This window comes from Fringilla coelebs (assembly GCF_963513975.1).
Source record: "Fringilla coelebs genome assembly, chromosome: 1".
NCBI lineage: Eukaryota > Metazoa > Chordata > Aves > Passeriformes > Fringillidae > Fringilla > Fringilla coelebs.
The window spans coordinates 145,157,759-145,173,779 of NC_140028.1; the positions used below are offsets into that span (position 1 = coordinate 145,157,759).

General features: G+C 37.7%; 1 protein-coding gene across 4 annotated transcripts in view; it reads right to left on the reverse strand.

The window, feature by feature from the left end:
• The window catches only part of RBM33 (RNA binding motif protein 33), a 103,017-nt gene that overhangs the window by 69,424 nt on the left and 17,572 nt on the right, over positions 1-16,021 (reverse strand). For all 4 annotated transcript variants that reach the window (XM_084203918.1, XM_084203919.1, XM_084203917.1 and 1 more), the window contains exons 4-7: positions 14,281-14,357; positions 11,495-11,786; positions 10,299-10,409; positions 3,528-3,699 (exon numbers count right to left, since the gene is read on the reverse strand). In XM_084203918.1, coding sequence (XP_084060044.1) covers positions 3,528-3,699; positions 10,299-10,409; positions 11,495-11,786; positions 14,281-14,357 — 652 coding nt within the window. The remainder of the gene's footprint in view (positions 1-3,527; positions 3,700-10,298; positions 10,410-11,494; positions 11,787-14,280; positions 14,358-16,021) is intronic.

Genomic DNA, 16,021 nt, shown 5'->3' on the forward strand with positions numbered 1-16,021 from the left:
TGAGCACTGAGCATTCCCTCTGCAGCAGTTGTTCTTACTTTGCTACAAAAACTACCTGCATGACTGAGCTGCAAAGACTGTAAATTTGCATGTCCCAGTTTTCAGAAGTATTTAGTACCTCCACAAAGCAGGAGCTTTTCAATTTTTAAAAGTTCTGAACTTGCCTGTAAGAACACAGCAAACATGACAGAGTTCTAAAAGCCCAGGATCTGCCTGAGTTTCCTATTTCATTTTTGCACATTGGTGATGAGACAAGTTTCTCTGCCTCCTTTTCTCTCCACTCTGACACCACCACTGAATGGCATAAAGCCTTAACAAACACTCTTATGAAATGCTACCTTTGCCCTCAAGGCACAGCGCAGCCCAAGACAATCAGGCTTTATCAGGAAAATCTTACAGAATGAGGGAAGGAACCATAGTCCCTCAAATCTTAGTATGAAATGTGCATTTCTGGCAAAAATTAAGAGAAATGTACTCTTGCCCAAAGCAATTAAAAGCATTAGATTCAAGTAAAACAATTGCCACAGCCATCTTTGGCTGCCAGGGATCAAAAATGCTGGTTAAATGGGAAAAACCATCTAGGCTTTTATTTCAAGTCTTCTTCCTCTCCACACCTGAAGCAAGTTGTGTTTCTTCAGAAACCCACAAACATTGAAGGGCAAATGTGGGCCTTGACCTGACCTGCCTGGAAGAGAGACCCCTACTCTCCATACACCCAAAGGGGAAAATAGTGCCACTATGCTGCAAAAGATTAACACTCTACCCCTTATCCAGAAATGATCCAAGTCCTGCAGGGCATCCTGGGTGTTCTGCTGCTTGGACAGTTGTTTTGTTTTCCCAGGAATAGGACAGGCAGGGCAATTTCTCTGACATCTTCCACACTACAACCCTGAACTCAGCAAGGCTGTAGTCTGGAAAATAGAGTTCAGTCAGTGCAACAAGTACCTACCAATGATGGTCAAGCAAGATAAGAAGCAAGTCCCTATTAAATAGCTTAGAAATCACATGCAGGGAAAGCAATTTTTAATGAACCCAAGAACACAGCTAGGCTTCATAAAAAGCAAGACTATGGCCAAGTCTCTCAGCCTCTTGAGCACACAGTGAAGGTCACTGAATAGAAACAACTCTGGAAGAAAGGATGGGCTGCCCCAAACATAATTACGTCAAAGCACTGTGCTGATTAAACTTGGGGAAGGGATGACAGCATCCATGCAAAGTCAAGTCTGTCAATCTTGGATGAGCAGCATCACTCTCTTTAAAATACCTAAATTGTTTTCCTCCTCACTTTACTCACTTTCACTCCTCAAATTTTTAAGGCCATGTCCTTAAAGGCACAATCCACACTCTCAGTTTTTCAGCCACAGTGGGGACCAACTTCGGGGAAAAAAATCCCAAACAAACCCACACACAAATTCACATTCATCCTACATCTATGACCACAGAAGTACAAGATAACCATTGGATTTTAAAAATAAGATTATATCAACATCAAGCATACTTCCTCCACAGCATTCCTATGAGGGCAACTGTCCAACCTGTGAAGAATTTTGCTTAGACACATAAGTGCAGGTTCAGAACCCTCTTGCAGAAGTTAAGACTGATGCCATGAGCACCTCAAGTGCTGCACGTAGCTACACATCACCACACAGCAAAATATAATCAGCTCTACTATGAGGAGGCCTGCATATTGAATTTGAGAGCACTGTGTCCCACACACAGAGATCAAGCAGAGAAGAAGGCATGGGAGATGGCTTTGCAAGGAGGGAAGCAACAGAAACAGTCCCTGCTTCCCTGAAAAATACCTCAGACTGCTCAAAAAAAGAGGGGATGAGCAGAGGAAGAAGAGATTCTCTTTCCTTCCCTGGGCTCTTCCAAGCAGAGCCAGGTATTCAGTCATGAATACAGCTCCTCCCTGGCTAAGAACTCGTGCACAACTACAAACACATTCATTTTCATATATATGCAGTATGCTGCCATTTCTCCTCACCATCCAGATCTGCAAACTGATTTTACTCTGCTTCTGGACACAGAGCAAGTGGACCTATTTAGAACACTCACTTTAATTTCCCAGCCCTGCCTGAAATCTCAGACATGAGGCATCACAGTGAACATAAGCCAACTAAACAGGGCATAACAAGAACTACTGCCACAGCCAACTGACCTTTGTTAGCACTTTGCAATTGGTTCTGCACAAGTCTAAGGGTTTGAGTTGTGTATTTTTGAATAGACAGAAAGGGAATACTTTAGTTTGGTAATACCAAAGAAATTTTTCCTCCACATTCCTTAAGATCTAACTACATCCAGAGAATAATAACAATTCCCACTCTGAGAAGGCTTCACCTACAGGCACTGAAAGAAGGTATGCACTTCTTATCAAAGGTGACAAACTTGGTATTGCTAAAAATCAACTCAGAGCTGTCCTGCAATACCCATCTTCTGAACTTTGAAAATCCATCCTTTACATTATCTTGGATGAAGAAAATGTTTAGGAAATATTTTAGCTACATTACTGAGAACACTGTATTTTTACATCTTTTTAACCAGCACAAACTTGGTCTCATCTTGACTGTACAGTTCTCACACACACAGTTAATGCAGTGAATCAGCAATTATTTTTCTAGTGTCTCTAAGTGTCAAGATTAATTTCACTATTGCTGGTAATAAAATGGTTTCAAATGACATCTTTAATCAGTAAGTAAGAATGCACTCCTCCAATAGAGACAAGCTGTCACAAAAGGTCACCAAAATGTGACAGGATGGAAATTACGTTTGTAACTTCAACTGAAATGTTAATTCCTCTTTAAGTGTTTTCTGAACTACTGTTCATATTTTAGAGTAAGGAGATGTAGGTCTGCAATGAAATTTCATTTTTAAACCATAGCAGCTGCAAAAATTTGCTCTATAATCTTCAAAGGAATCAGATATTTATAGACGCAAACAGAATTTTTTGTGGTTTAACCTTCTACCACATGGTCAGTTATCTGTCTCTATCAACAAATTATTAAGAAAAATTAGTATGAATAGAAACCATTTCACAACAGCAATATTGTGGTTTTGCCAAACATTAGTTTAAAAACCTCTTGATAGAATCATCCACATGTGCACTCATCTTTTCCTTATATCTCAGAGCTGCATCCCAGATCACTCAGAATTACATTTAAAAGTCTAATTCAAATCACTGTTCCTTTAACAGTCAAGCTCCACTATAAGGTTCTCTCCTTATTGGCTGGTCTTGTTTTTATATTAAACTAAAGAATAAACCCACAGATACATAAAAACAAATGCAACTGTCCTTTACCTTGCAATTATGTGCAGAAATTTAGTTATTCCAGCGCACTCTTGTTTTTAAAATATTCTGTTTTGTCAAGCCACCTTTTGTAAAAACACAATTCAGTCTCTATGTGGTTTGTAGAAATATGGTCTCATGGTTGCAAACCCATTTGGAACGCACCTCAGCTAAAACACCCTTTGCTTTCCCTATCATTCATTACAGCTCTGCAAAACAATCCATTGCCACAAAGCCTCACCCAAAGTTTCTGGAATGTTTCTCCTTTCTCTTGTCACATCTGAGAGCCTGATGATCGTTCCTTCTTTCCGTTCAGTTTTGAAACGTAATCGTCCAGACTCTTCATCATCATCCTCCTCCTCATCAGACTCTTCTTTTGTTTCTTCTTGAAGTTCCAGAGACCCAATAGCTGCCTAAATCACAAAAACCAGAGGACATGCAGCCTCAAAAAACCAAGTCTCTTGTAAACAGTATCAAAAGCAAAGCTTTCTTTAAAAGGCCCCTTTTACAAACTTTGCTGGCATTATACATTGTGCTCATATATAATTCTCTGAACATTTAAGAGTGGGTGATTTTTTTGAAAATAAAAATATATGTACTACATAATAAGCAATAAAGTAAAATATATTTAGAAAATAAATCTGCTGTAATATTTAAGGGATTATTCAAACTCTAGTTAAAACCTCCATCTGATTAGTAGGTACTTCTGCACACAGACTTTTATCACTGAATTGACTATGATGCAAACCTTGGTTACTACCAAATTCAAATAACAGAAACAGTAAAATCCTATATTTTTTTCATCTTTTAACAACTGTCAGTACCATGCTGTTAAAAAAAACCTAACCAACCAACAGCAAAGACAACCTCTCAATCCCATTCCTCTAGGTATGTACGCCTTTACTCCTCAAATACTTCTCTGTTTCAATTCAGTAACTGATGGGTAGAATAAGAATAGGATTGGATAAATTTGAAAATACTAAATTTGTATTCTGGATGCTATTGGAATGCTTCTAGAATTTATTTTCCAGTTCTCTCTAAAACAGAGAACATTTATTTAAACAAAACAATGATCCAAATGAAAATGGGTCCCTCTCCTTCAAATGAGAAGAAACTAAAAAAAAAAAAATTCATTTTCACATGGAGGCCTGATGAAAATGTCCAGAGTGTTACACAAGTTATAGTGGATTTCCACAGTATTAGAAGTGTTCTAATATCATGTGATTCTCCATTAAAAATTTTGGTTATTGTGTATTTGATTATTTCTTGTACAAGCCTACTTGTTAATTTCTTAGAGCCTGTTAAATTAGAATGCACATGCATTTTAATTCTATGCAAAGCCACTAAATCCATCATAAATTTAATGCTGCTTGAGGACAGTTAAAAAATGAGCCAAATCTAACATGCAGAAATCATTTAATCTTCTAATTAACCAGATCAGTGCAGAAATTTTTATGAGAAAGGCACAGCAAGTGTGACAGTCAGGTGGACAGATATTAAATCACAAATCAAGAAAGAATTAATGCCATAATTGTGCAAGAGATTGCAAATTTCCCTATCCAGCAGCCAAACTTCATCCATAACCAAAATAAAAATGTGTGAAGCAAGATCAGAGACAGGGTGACCTGGCAAAACAGTTTCTGCTTTATAAAAGACAGCAAACCTGATGAACTCAAGCTCCAATCTACTCCAGCTTTGGTCTGGTGAATAAATGATCTGTATACTTAGTTACAGGGCTTTAATGGGCTACTGATCCCAAGTTGTGTGTTATCCATTCCAGACAAATTTTTAAGCACTCCATCTCCTGACCTCACTAAACTGCTTTAAGATATACAGCTAAAAGTACAGTCAAATTTTACAAAAGGTTTCAAGGCTTTCACGTTATAAGTACATTTATTTTGGTGTAACAACTTGATCATATTAAAAAAAACAAGTAAAAACAACAGGGAAACCAGGAGGAAAAAACCACCTTCAACAAGACTGAAAGAAATCCAAACCTCAAAAGCAAACCCAACTGAGCACAACTGGTCTAATTAACATATCCACATATAATCAAAATACCTTTGAGGGCAAGCATTTGATACTCGTGGAACAGAGGAGGGATGTTAGCAAGAAAAGAGATGCTAACATGGTTTAATGAAAACAAACAACACCAAGAGAAAGACAGGGTTGGCATTTTACTTTGAAAAGAGGGACTCCCAAAAGAGCAAGGAGTAGCAATATCTCTATTAAATCTGTGTTTGCATAAATATCACAAACCCCACAATTTTACTGTCTCCCTTCTTTTTTTAGAAACTTTTCCATCAGGATTTTGAAGTCAGAACTGCAGCAGCTGTTTTTCAAGACATGCTTACTCTACAATGAGCCTCCTTATTTACTCTAAAGCACAAAACCCCAGACACATCCAGGGCCCTTAAAATTTACATTGGAATTCTGGTTTTTATTAATCAAAGACTGGTCTCAGTCATGTAATCTCATCTGTGAGTGCTAAACTTAATCGTGCAAGGCTCTATGTGTAGCTCAAACTTCAGAATCAGAACTAGAAAGGGTCATGACAACTTTCACTGTCCTGGAAATTTCTGCTGTTTTAATTAAATGCTGTTAAAAAACCCCTGAAACTCTGTTGCATTTTGACAATTATTCATTCTGGGAAAAAAAAATCTATTCTAAAAAGAAAACATCCCAATTTCTGACAGACTATCAGACAACTACTTACTTACAGAACAATAAAAAAATTCCAAACTTTTCTAGACTAGCATTATTCTACTCTTACCCACTTACACTAATTCTGAAGTCTTGGTCTGACTCACTTTATTCATCAGCATAATGCTCCTGCCACCCATTAACCAGCAACAGCCATACAAGCATTAAATATCAAAGACAAAAAAAATATCAAAGGAGCCAATGAAAAAGGGGGCACCAAGACAAGGCAGTGCTGGAGAATGGTAACTGACCCATGTCCAAATCTGATTACACCTTTTATTGAGGGATTTATGCAATGGAGACACAAACATGTCTGACAGTCACCCATATGTTCTCTCCACAGAGCTCCAGGAAAGGTTGGCTGAGCAGGGTAGGAGCACACATCCTTCCCCTGCAGTTTGTTCTGCAATTGGAAAATGCAAGATTCCTACATGATCTTTTCTATCTTCCAGCTGAACAGAAGATGTTTTGCCAAGATTCTAAAAGACACAACTGCAGACACAGAATTAAGCCATATTATTACTTACAGGATTTGCCTTAATACCTGCTAATGATGAATATCTCTGCACAGATATTAAGAGTCCCTGAATGGCTACTCGAGGTCACTGGACTGGACTCAACAGCCCAGGCTTCCCAAAGGGAGCTTTACATTTCCCACTATGACACCTTGCACAAAGCTACCAAAGAACTTTGCTGCCCCTTACACAGAAACAGAATGACCTTTCTGACCATGAGGTCAGGGGCTCCTGCCATCCTCATTCAGTAACTATGCCTTAAATCCCAGCCACTGAGCAGGACTCCTCACACTGGGTTATGATCTGCTGTGGAGAAGGGCTGAGTGCTCCTGCCCTGAGCAGCTTACAGGCAGCTGCAGGAATGGTAACAGACACAGGCCAAGGCAAGCTGCAGAAACACTGACAGCATGATCTCCCCAGACACGGGATCCCCCCAGACACAGGACCCTCCCAAAGTGTTCAGGAGAGCTTTGTGCCAGACATTCAGAAGATGTGCAAAACCAACTAAATTAAAGGTGAAACAAAGAACTTAAATTAACAAGCCATAAAAAAAGGAAGCGGAGACATCTGCTACAGGTTAACACTGAAGAAGCTGCAATTGTTCAATCCCAGGGATCAAGAAATAACAGAGCAGATAAGAGGAGATTATACCTATTCCAAGGGCACCTCAATTCCACAGATGAAAAATGGAACCAAAAAACAAATTTAAGTGCTTAAAAATATGTTTAAAAATTGGCTGTTTTGATTTGCACTCTTTTCACCACTTTCTTCCAGGCTGGTAGGTCGTGTTTTAAAACTTGAACAACAGAACTAAAATGCAGAAGTTCTGGCTAAGCAAGGATGCAACATATCAGACAGACTGGTCTTTTTTTCCCAAGCCTTTATTCTGTCCAAAGAATGCAGCACTTCTTCATGAAATGCTTTCTTGACTAAAGTACTCTTCATTTCTTATCAGCATAACCCAAGACACAGTTTAAATAATGCAATGATAAATCCTCTATCATTGACTTCACAGATTACTTTCATTATAAAACAAAGACATTATGAATTCTAATTTCATGAGATTTAATTTTTATGAACACTTAACAGAAATAATTAGTTATATTTTCCCTCTAATATATTTAGGACATAATACATCATGTGGCTGTTCTGTCACACCTATTTGCTGCTGAAACTTCTGGGTGTTGGGTTTTGCTTTGTACCTCAGGAAGGCAAAAATCTTTTCTGAAGCACTGCTACAGTTTTCAAGGGAGCCACACAGAGTGTTGTTTACTTATTAATCCAAGTTCTCAAATTTTAAGCACTGTTTCAAAACCAAACTTTAGCTGCCTATTCCTCCCACCTGAGTGTCCCTTGTAACAATTGTCTCACCTCCCTTATTCACTTGTTTCCTCCCATCATGTCCCAATTCCCCAGCAAGTCAGATTTTCTCTTGGTTTACAAGAAGATTTCTTCAGGCAATATAGTAAAAGGCTTTAGCTGGTTTTACTGTGGTAACTGTTTAAAATAAAACACCACCCAACATCCTTCTTTGTTATTCAGATGCCAAATTTCAACCAAGAGATAATAATGCTCCTTCTTTGTACCACACCCATTACTGCTCCACTGTTGTGTTGCAGGAGAATGACAACCCTTACCCCTGTTTGCAAGCCCTGAATGTTATGAGATTTAGGGAAAAGTGCTGTTAAATAACACTCAAATGAAGAACAAAACTCTTCAGAGCTGGAGGCAGGTATCTAACCATGCAATGAACAGGAGTGAATACTCTACAAAGGCTCTCTCCCATGGTGGTATTGTTTGGAGAGTGCAACTGTGAGCCTACTGCCAAATGGAAGTAAGATCCATACAAAATAATGATGGAACAAAAAGATGGTACTGTTTTGGAAAATCTACCAACCATCAGAATAAAGCCAAAATGTAGAGTAACTGCAGGTATGACCAAAACTTTCACCATATATGATGAACAAATTCCATAACAGCTTCCTTTACAAAACTTGCATCGATGGTACCTTTCGAATGAAACAAATTTAATTCTGAATTAGACAAATTTAGACAATTTGATTTTTAGAGAATTCTCACTCTGAAGTTCATACTCCCAAAATGAAGCTGTGATTTTTTACAGCAATAAGTTTGGCAGGGAGTCCCAGTTATGTATTTAATTTTACATGATGTGCATTGTGCCCATTATCTCACACTGTGGCTGCAGACACCACAAATGCATCAGTTCACCTCCAAAACAACAAAACAAAGTGTGTATCATGAATCCAGTGAAGGAATAAAAAGTGTTCAAGGATTTCACAGTTCTTTTGAAGGCAGATTTTAACACCTGGGAAGTAGGAAATTAATGACATGAATGTGTATTTGGTACAAGATGTACACTTGCAGCAGTGGAGGCTGAAGGATGCAGGTGGTCCCTTTCAATGGAGATCTCCACCTATCAAAAAATGTTGTTTTACCAAGATAGGTTTCATACAACTGGAGCATCACAGCACACCCAGTTGTGAGAACTTCATACAGTAATGCTGCTCTGTCTTTGAGGAATTAATTTCCTGATGAGTTAAAGCTCCAAAGAGGAAATACACTCTGACTACACTTCTCAGCAGGTAATCCATTCAATCCTACTTAATTAAGAACTGGAATAAAAGTAATATTAAAGCAGATTCCTGGTGGGGAAAGGAAAAAAAATCTTACATCAAAAACTTGCTGCAAATTAAAAATGGTTGTGATACTCTTGCCTAATAACAAAAGGAAAAACCTTGCCACACAGTTGAAGTGGTAAGATTAAAAAGCAATTCTTTTATGAAAGCTTGCAGGTGCACAAAATATGACACTGCACATGCATGATACAGGATTTCTGTAATTTTTGTAAGGTTAATTAATCAGTTTACCTAGCCAGTACATCCGATAGGAAATCAGTTATGCCAGTAACCCAGCCCTGGGTTCACTTGGTCCAGGCACTTCTTTCCCTTTTTTTTGTTATGTCTCTTAGGTTCTGGTAGAACATAAGATAACTTTGTCAGGAATTCTCTTCTTAAGAATTAGACTAAATAGAATTTCAAGAACGTATAGTAAAGGTTTGTTCAACTGGGAGAGAGGGCAGGAAAAATACTAGAACCTACACAAATATGTATTAAAAATCTACAAGTCTGTAGATATATGAAAAATATATAAAAAGCTAAAAAACTTTTAGGCATCACTACTGGGCTATAATTAGCGAATGCATACTTGGCAGATTTCAACATAAGCTTTCTTATTGCAAATGAAGGAACTCTCAATTTTCCTCATTGAAGAAGATAAAATCTCACAGGAATTTCAGTCTCAACACAACTTTCAAAACAACCATCTCTGTGTCTGTCTAAAATACCAAACCTTCCATGCTGACACTCCTCCTCAAAGGGTGATACCCAAGAACTGCATGTACATCCCAACAGCAACAACGACCCATCTGGAAAGGGAAGCACCACAGCTCTTGGAGATTTAACAGACTGTGCAGTATTACCATCATTTCCTACCCAAATGGGCCCCAGAATTTCTAATGTTGAAGCCAAAACTAAATATGCACATTTTTGCCATTTCCTTATGATTCTAATCCGAAGGGGGACAGGGGATCTGATGTATCTGACAATATAGATGCTATCACAAGTAATTTTATTCATAGAGTACTACCATAATACCACCAATAATTCAACACTGGAAAAGCTGCATCAATTCTTACCCAGCAGTATGTACAATTCTACAAAATCAAACTGTTACAGAACTAGTTATTTAAAATTTCCATTAAATTAATGACATACCTCTTCTGATTCATTAGCCATTGTCTGGGATTCTTCCAACTCCTCATCAGCTGCATACTCTCCTTGTTCTTCCATTGCTTGCTCATTATATGATTGCATGTAATCTTCATCCTAAAGCAGTAAACAGGAAGGTGAAAAGACACAAGGCCAATGATTAGGTGGGGTCTGACTGCATTGCTGCAGCTTCCAGAGTGGAAGAGAAGTATTGCATCTCTGGGAACAGTCAACTACACGTAATATGGCACACATACGGCATGATTAGCAGGGCTTTTAACTAGACAGTGATTTCAAAATTATCAAAACCAAAACAGTTTCCATTCATCCCAGCAATGTCATCATAAAGATGCAATTTAATACTGTTTGTCCCAACTACTTCTATACATCTGCATCCACTGATTACAAATTCATGAAGCAAACACTGCAGGACTTTCTGGCCATAGCATATAAACACTAACATCAGATTTCACCCCCTTAAACATAAACATTCTTAAAGCATTCTGCAAGGGCTTACATATGAGTGGGTTCAACTCTGAAAAATTATGAACATAAAACAAAAGCAAAACCTTGCTTAAGTTTGCTTGTATTTTCAAACACCTCACTGATCACATACAGTTTTGATTAAGATTAAATCATTTCATTAACAATTAAAGTCAGTGCATGTTCTCTAATATGCTGCTTAAATTATATTGAATTATGCAGGTGACATTTTCTGAACTAACCTCCAATCTCTTTATTCAGGTTTAGACAGCTCTCAGTTACAAAAAGGATGAACAAGCAGGACATCAATCACTTTGGGATATTAGCACCTTAAAGATGTCTTTAGCAGGTCAATAATCTTTTCACCTTGGAAGGACTTTATCAGATCTTGTCTAAAGCCTGGATAAAAGCTTTTGCATTAAGTACTTCTAACAATTGGCAGTGTATCTCCACCACACAAAGCAGTTTTCTTCCTTAAGGATACAACCCTCAAGGTCATGATTCTCAACTGCTTTCCAGCATGACAAAGGAGCATTACCTACCGCCAAACAAGCTGTCAACACAAACTTTGTCACAGCCTAGATAAAGAAACTGGCAGACAGTGATAATAGGTCTAATTTCCCCTCCTCCCCAGGGAGGTAACCAGATTTTAAATCAGTCTAAAACCCTATGCACGTGAAGCAATGTTATCTTTGAAGATACAATAGAAGGAAACTCACTGGAAATTCATCTAGGGGTTCATTGATTTCAAGGTCTAGCACTTCATCTTCTTCTCCAGGCTCTTCCCCATATTCTATTTGGTCTTCTGTCAGTTCAGGATCATTGCCTTCATAATGTCCTTCCTCTGCATACTCTGAGGCATATTCTTCAGGTGCTTCAGATTTGTCATAACCAATTTCATCTTCCCCTTGGTCATACTCAGACTCGTGTTCCAGTGAGGGATCGTTGATGGACTCGTATGGTGTCAGGATGCCAGATGTGGCATTGAGGCTCACTGTGACACCTGGAGAGCTGTGGGACAAGGGGACAATTCAGAGGCTGAAGTCTAACTGGCAACTACTCACAAAGATTCAGCAAAACAAAGCTAACAAACGTAAAATCTCCAAGTTGGTGGATAGAATTATACCCCATATACTATTTGACTCCATGCCATGTTCTCATAATGCATACTAAAATGCAGCTTATCACCAGCTGCAGGCTATTTGACCAGGGGAATCAAACCAACCAGATGGTTTAGCAGGTCAAACTGGCAAAAGTCCTGCTTGGTAACCAAAGCAGACCAGATTCAATTTTAATTCCAAGACTAACAAAAAAAACACACAAAATGACTATAACTGCATCTGTTTTCCCAATCTTTAGAATACACTAGTAAAATACTTTTTACTAAATGTATTAACATTGTTCATTCTTGATTATCTTGAATTCAAACTTGCATTTTCATGATAGATTTAATGTTCTACTTAATATAAAACAAATAGTCAAAACTGTAATGTAAATGATTAAGACATTCTCAAGTAGCACAGACACTGGAAAAAACCAATCAATAGAAAAACTGGCAAGTTTATAATCTGCAGGCAGGCAAAGCAAAGCTCAGGGTTTACTGTTTACAAAAGCCAGTGCCATCAACATAAAAAAGCAACTAACCAACAGCAGACTAGTTCTTGATTTGAGAGCTCTATGTATAAGGAACACAAAGAATTTTTTTATTTAAATAACATTCCTATTATTCTCCATTTTCCTAAGTTTGAGGGAACAAGACCCAGGCAGCTTTGAGCTATTTGCATCTGCAAGAGAGAGAAGATTTAACACGAAAGTGAAGACATTATGCAGGATTATCATTATCCTTCCAACTACAGAAACACGAGGTCGACTGGAAACATAAGGGGAAGGGAAAGGCTCTCGCTGGCAAGAAAACGGCTAAAAATGCAAAATTTGTCTACAGGAAACCTGCTTCCCCTGAGCAATATCCTCACATTTGAGATGTTTTATCAGCATTGTGTTTGGTCACACAGCCATCCCTGCTACCCAGGTGTCTCAAGGAGGACATACAGCAAAAAACAGCCACGGACTGTAACTGGGATTCCCCTTCTTGAAGGGAACAGTCCAACCCTCACTCTTGCCGGGAAGAAAATGACAGCAAATGAAGAGATTGATGGTGGAGCATTTTATCACACCCTCATCAGTCCAACATAATGACAGGAGTCCTTATCCTAATTACAGCTAATACAGGAGATCTCAGAGATGGAGATACACCTATGTATGTTATACATATATTCATAGCCCTTCAGAAGACATGCTCTGCACAGCATGCAATAACGGAAAGCTGGAAAAACAGGCCAGTAAAAGCAGCAATGGCACTGCATCACTTTGGCATTATAAACATCTTCTCTCCTACTTCAGTCCAGCTTGAAAAGTAAAAACAACAAGACACTCATTTTGACTTGCAATGCCCATAATTCAGCTGAGAAACTGTATTACCACAGGGTATTCACAGGGCAGGATCCTCAGTAAACTCTCATGGAAATATCTTAATCCTATTAAGTCTGTTCAAAATTTTCTGCTATGTAATTGTAGACAAATATTTAAGTCACAAATTCCCCTCCTCGGAGTCTTAGGCGGTAAGACAGATTTTTAGAAGAAAGATGGCAAAAAGGAATATATGGAGTGATGCCTATAGGACTGATACCCTTGGTCCTAAAAATTAAGAGCCAGAAGACACAGTTAAGGGATAAAGGGTCTTTACCTTGGTATTTAATAAGGATCCTTATTAAATGCACCACTTCAGCAAGGTGGAATGTACCAAAATGCACACAACACATGATAGGTCTAGAAATTGTATATGGGATCTTACAAATCAGTATATCTAACAAAGATGCCCCAATGAGAGGCCTGAATGAATAGTGTGATATCCTCCCACCCCAAGGAATTCCACCCCTGGCTGGGCCAAACCTCCAATTTACAGGATGAATTCTAGAGAGGACCTTGGCTTTCCAAGATAGTGTAGGGTTTTCCAGCCTCCCACTACAAGGCCTTTAGGATGTTTGGTCTCCTGGCCTAACACAACACTAGGACTATGATAAATTATCAGACTTAAGGAATTACAATTATGCATGCTAAGTGTACTGAGGATACATAAAAGTGATATGATATGTAAAAGAAAAGGCAAAAAATCATCTGACATCAGGAGAAGGAAGCTTACCACAGTAAGCAATACTGAGGCAATAAAGAAAGCTCTGTAAGTACTTATAATTAATTCTATATGCACAGCATCTGACACTATTTCTTCTTGTAAGCTTTTTATAAGAAGATTTGAATAAATTCATTAGATCAAAATCAACAAAAAATCATTTTACTGAAATGTTAACAATGCTACCAATCACTAGGTAAAAAGCAAAACTATTTTAAGTATATACCAATAACTTTAGGTTAGTAGTTATTAGTTATCAGTAATAGGAGTCATTTATAGCTTTGAGTTATCCAAGACAAGATTCAAAAAAAGAAATACCGAAATTCTTGTTCCTCTTCATTGTCACTTTGCAGAAGATCATCATTCAGCTCTTCATCTGACAAGTCTGACTGATTCTAGGTTTCAAAAAAAGTCAATCATGAACAAAAGATACAAACTTAACGAAGTATTGAAGGCTAAATATTTTTCATGGAGAATACCTCCCAAATTAAGACCATATCTTCAAAAAAATTACGTAATTCAATGAGAAAAACCACACAACACAAGATCACAAATCTTAAAATACATCTTTGACAATCCTAAGGAAATTTAGAGAACTCAAATTTGCCTATCAACACTGCTCTTTCACTGATGCATTCCCAATGGCCAAAGGTGACCTCACTTGAGACAAACCAGGAAGGAACAAAGGTTAGCTCTTGTACACAGCCTTGTGACCTTGATGCATTAGACAAGTCAAGAAAACATATAAATTGCAATTTCTAGAGAGAAGATAGGAGACTAGGAAAGGATATGATAAAGAAAACTGAAAAATCATGATTACTTTGTAAGAGAAAAAAAAAACATAAGAAAATACTGAAATACTGTGTCACCTCCTAGTTTGTCTCTCAAATTAAACAACTTTTAGCTGTTTCTTTTTTTTTTTTTTAATAATTACACCATAGAGAGAGATAACTGCAGTTCTGCTGAGCAACATTTCCAACTTCTAAAGTAATAGGGCCAGAAAGGTTAAACAAAGATAGATTTATCTGAAAGTACTGGGATGAGATTAGGTAGAAGGAAGTTTAGCCTAAACTCAGGAAGAACTTTCTGAGAAATGCATTATTACCCCATCACATGAGTCCATACACACAGATACTGCTCTATAACATGGCAAATTAAAAAGAATAGAAAAAACACAAAAAACTATAATACACTGGAGAATCAAATACTGGTTAGTATTCACATACATAATTTTTTAATATAAGTAAGTAGCTTTATGACCTCCATTCAATGTTAACTTCTTCTGGTTTTGGTAACTGTGTAACAAACATCTGCAATCGTTATCCTCCTGGAATTTTACTCTCTTTAAACCAGCACATAAGAATAAGGAACTTCCTATCTTTAATAGGAAATGGCTACAGAAGCTGTAATAATTTCAAGAAGCTTAATTTCCAACACTTAGAGGATGGTTATAAAAAACTACCACAAATAAAACTCAACTCTTAATAGAGCTAGGTTTTTTAACAACCTATTGATCTCCAACTAAAACTTCAAAAACTACTTTCAAAATTAGTTCATTTAAAAGATAAAATATAGAAAAAGGTGGCCAGTCAATTTGACTTCTCAAACTCAAGCCATTTAGCTCTTTTCCCAGAGTTCACTCCTGGAAATAGGTACCAGCAGGAAGAGTCTATAGCAGACATGGGGAAAACTTGTTTAGGTTCCCTAGTTTTAGCTGCTGCCATATTTTTCCCCTCACTTTAAAAGGGGAAATCCTCTGTTTACTCATCAACAACGAGGTAGCAGATCATGCACACTGAGTGTGAACTTTCACAGACAACAATGACTGCTTTTTTATTTCCTCTCTGATAAATACTGCTGGTATTTTGACAAGTGATTTTTAATAGCCAGGAAACTGGCACTTGGATTAAATTCTCCATCATGCTAATTAGCATTCAGGAGACTTAACTGGGTTGAAAATAAATTTTTCTTTAAGTTTTATTTTTAAAAGCCATATTTGGAGGTATTTCACAAAAGGAAACAAAGCATTGGGTGCAGAATGCCCTGACAGTAAGGCAGA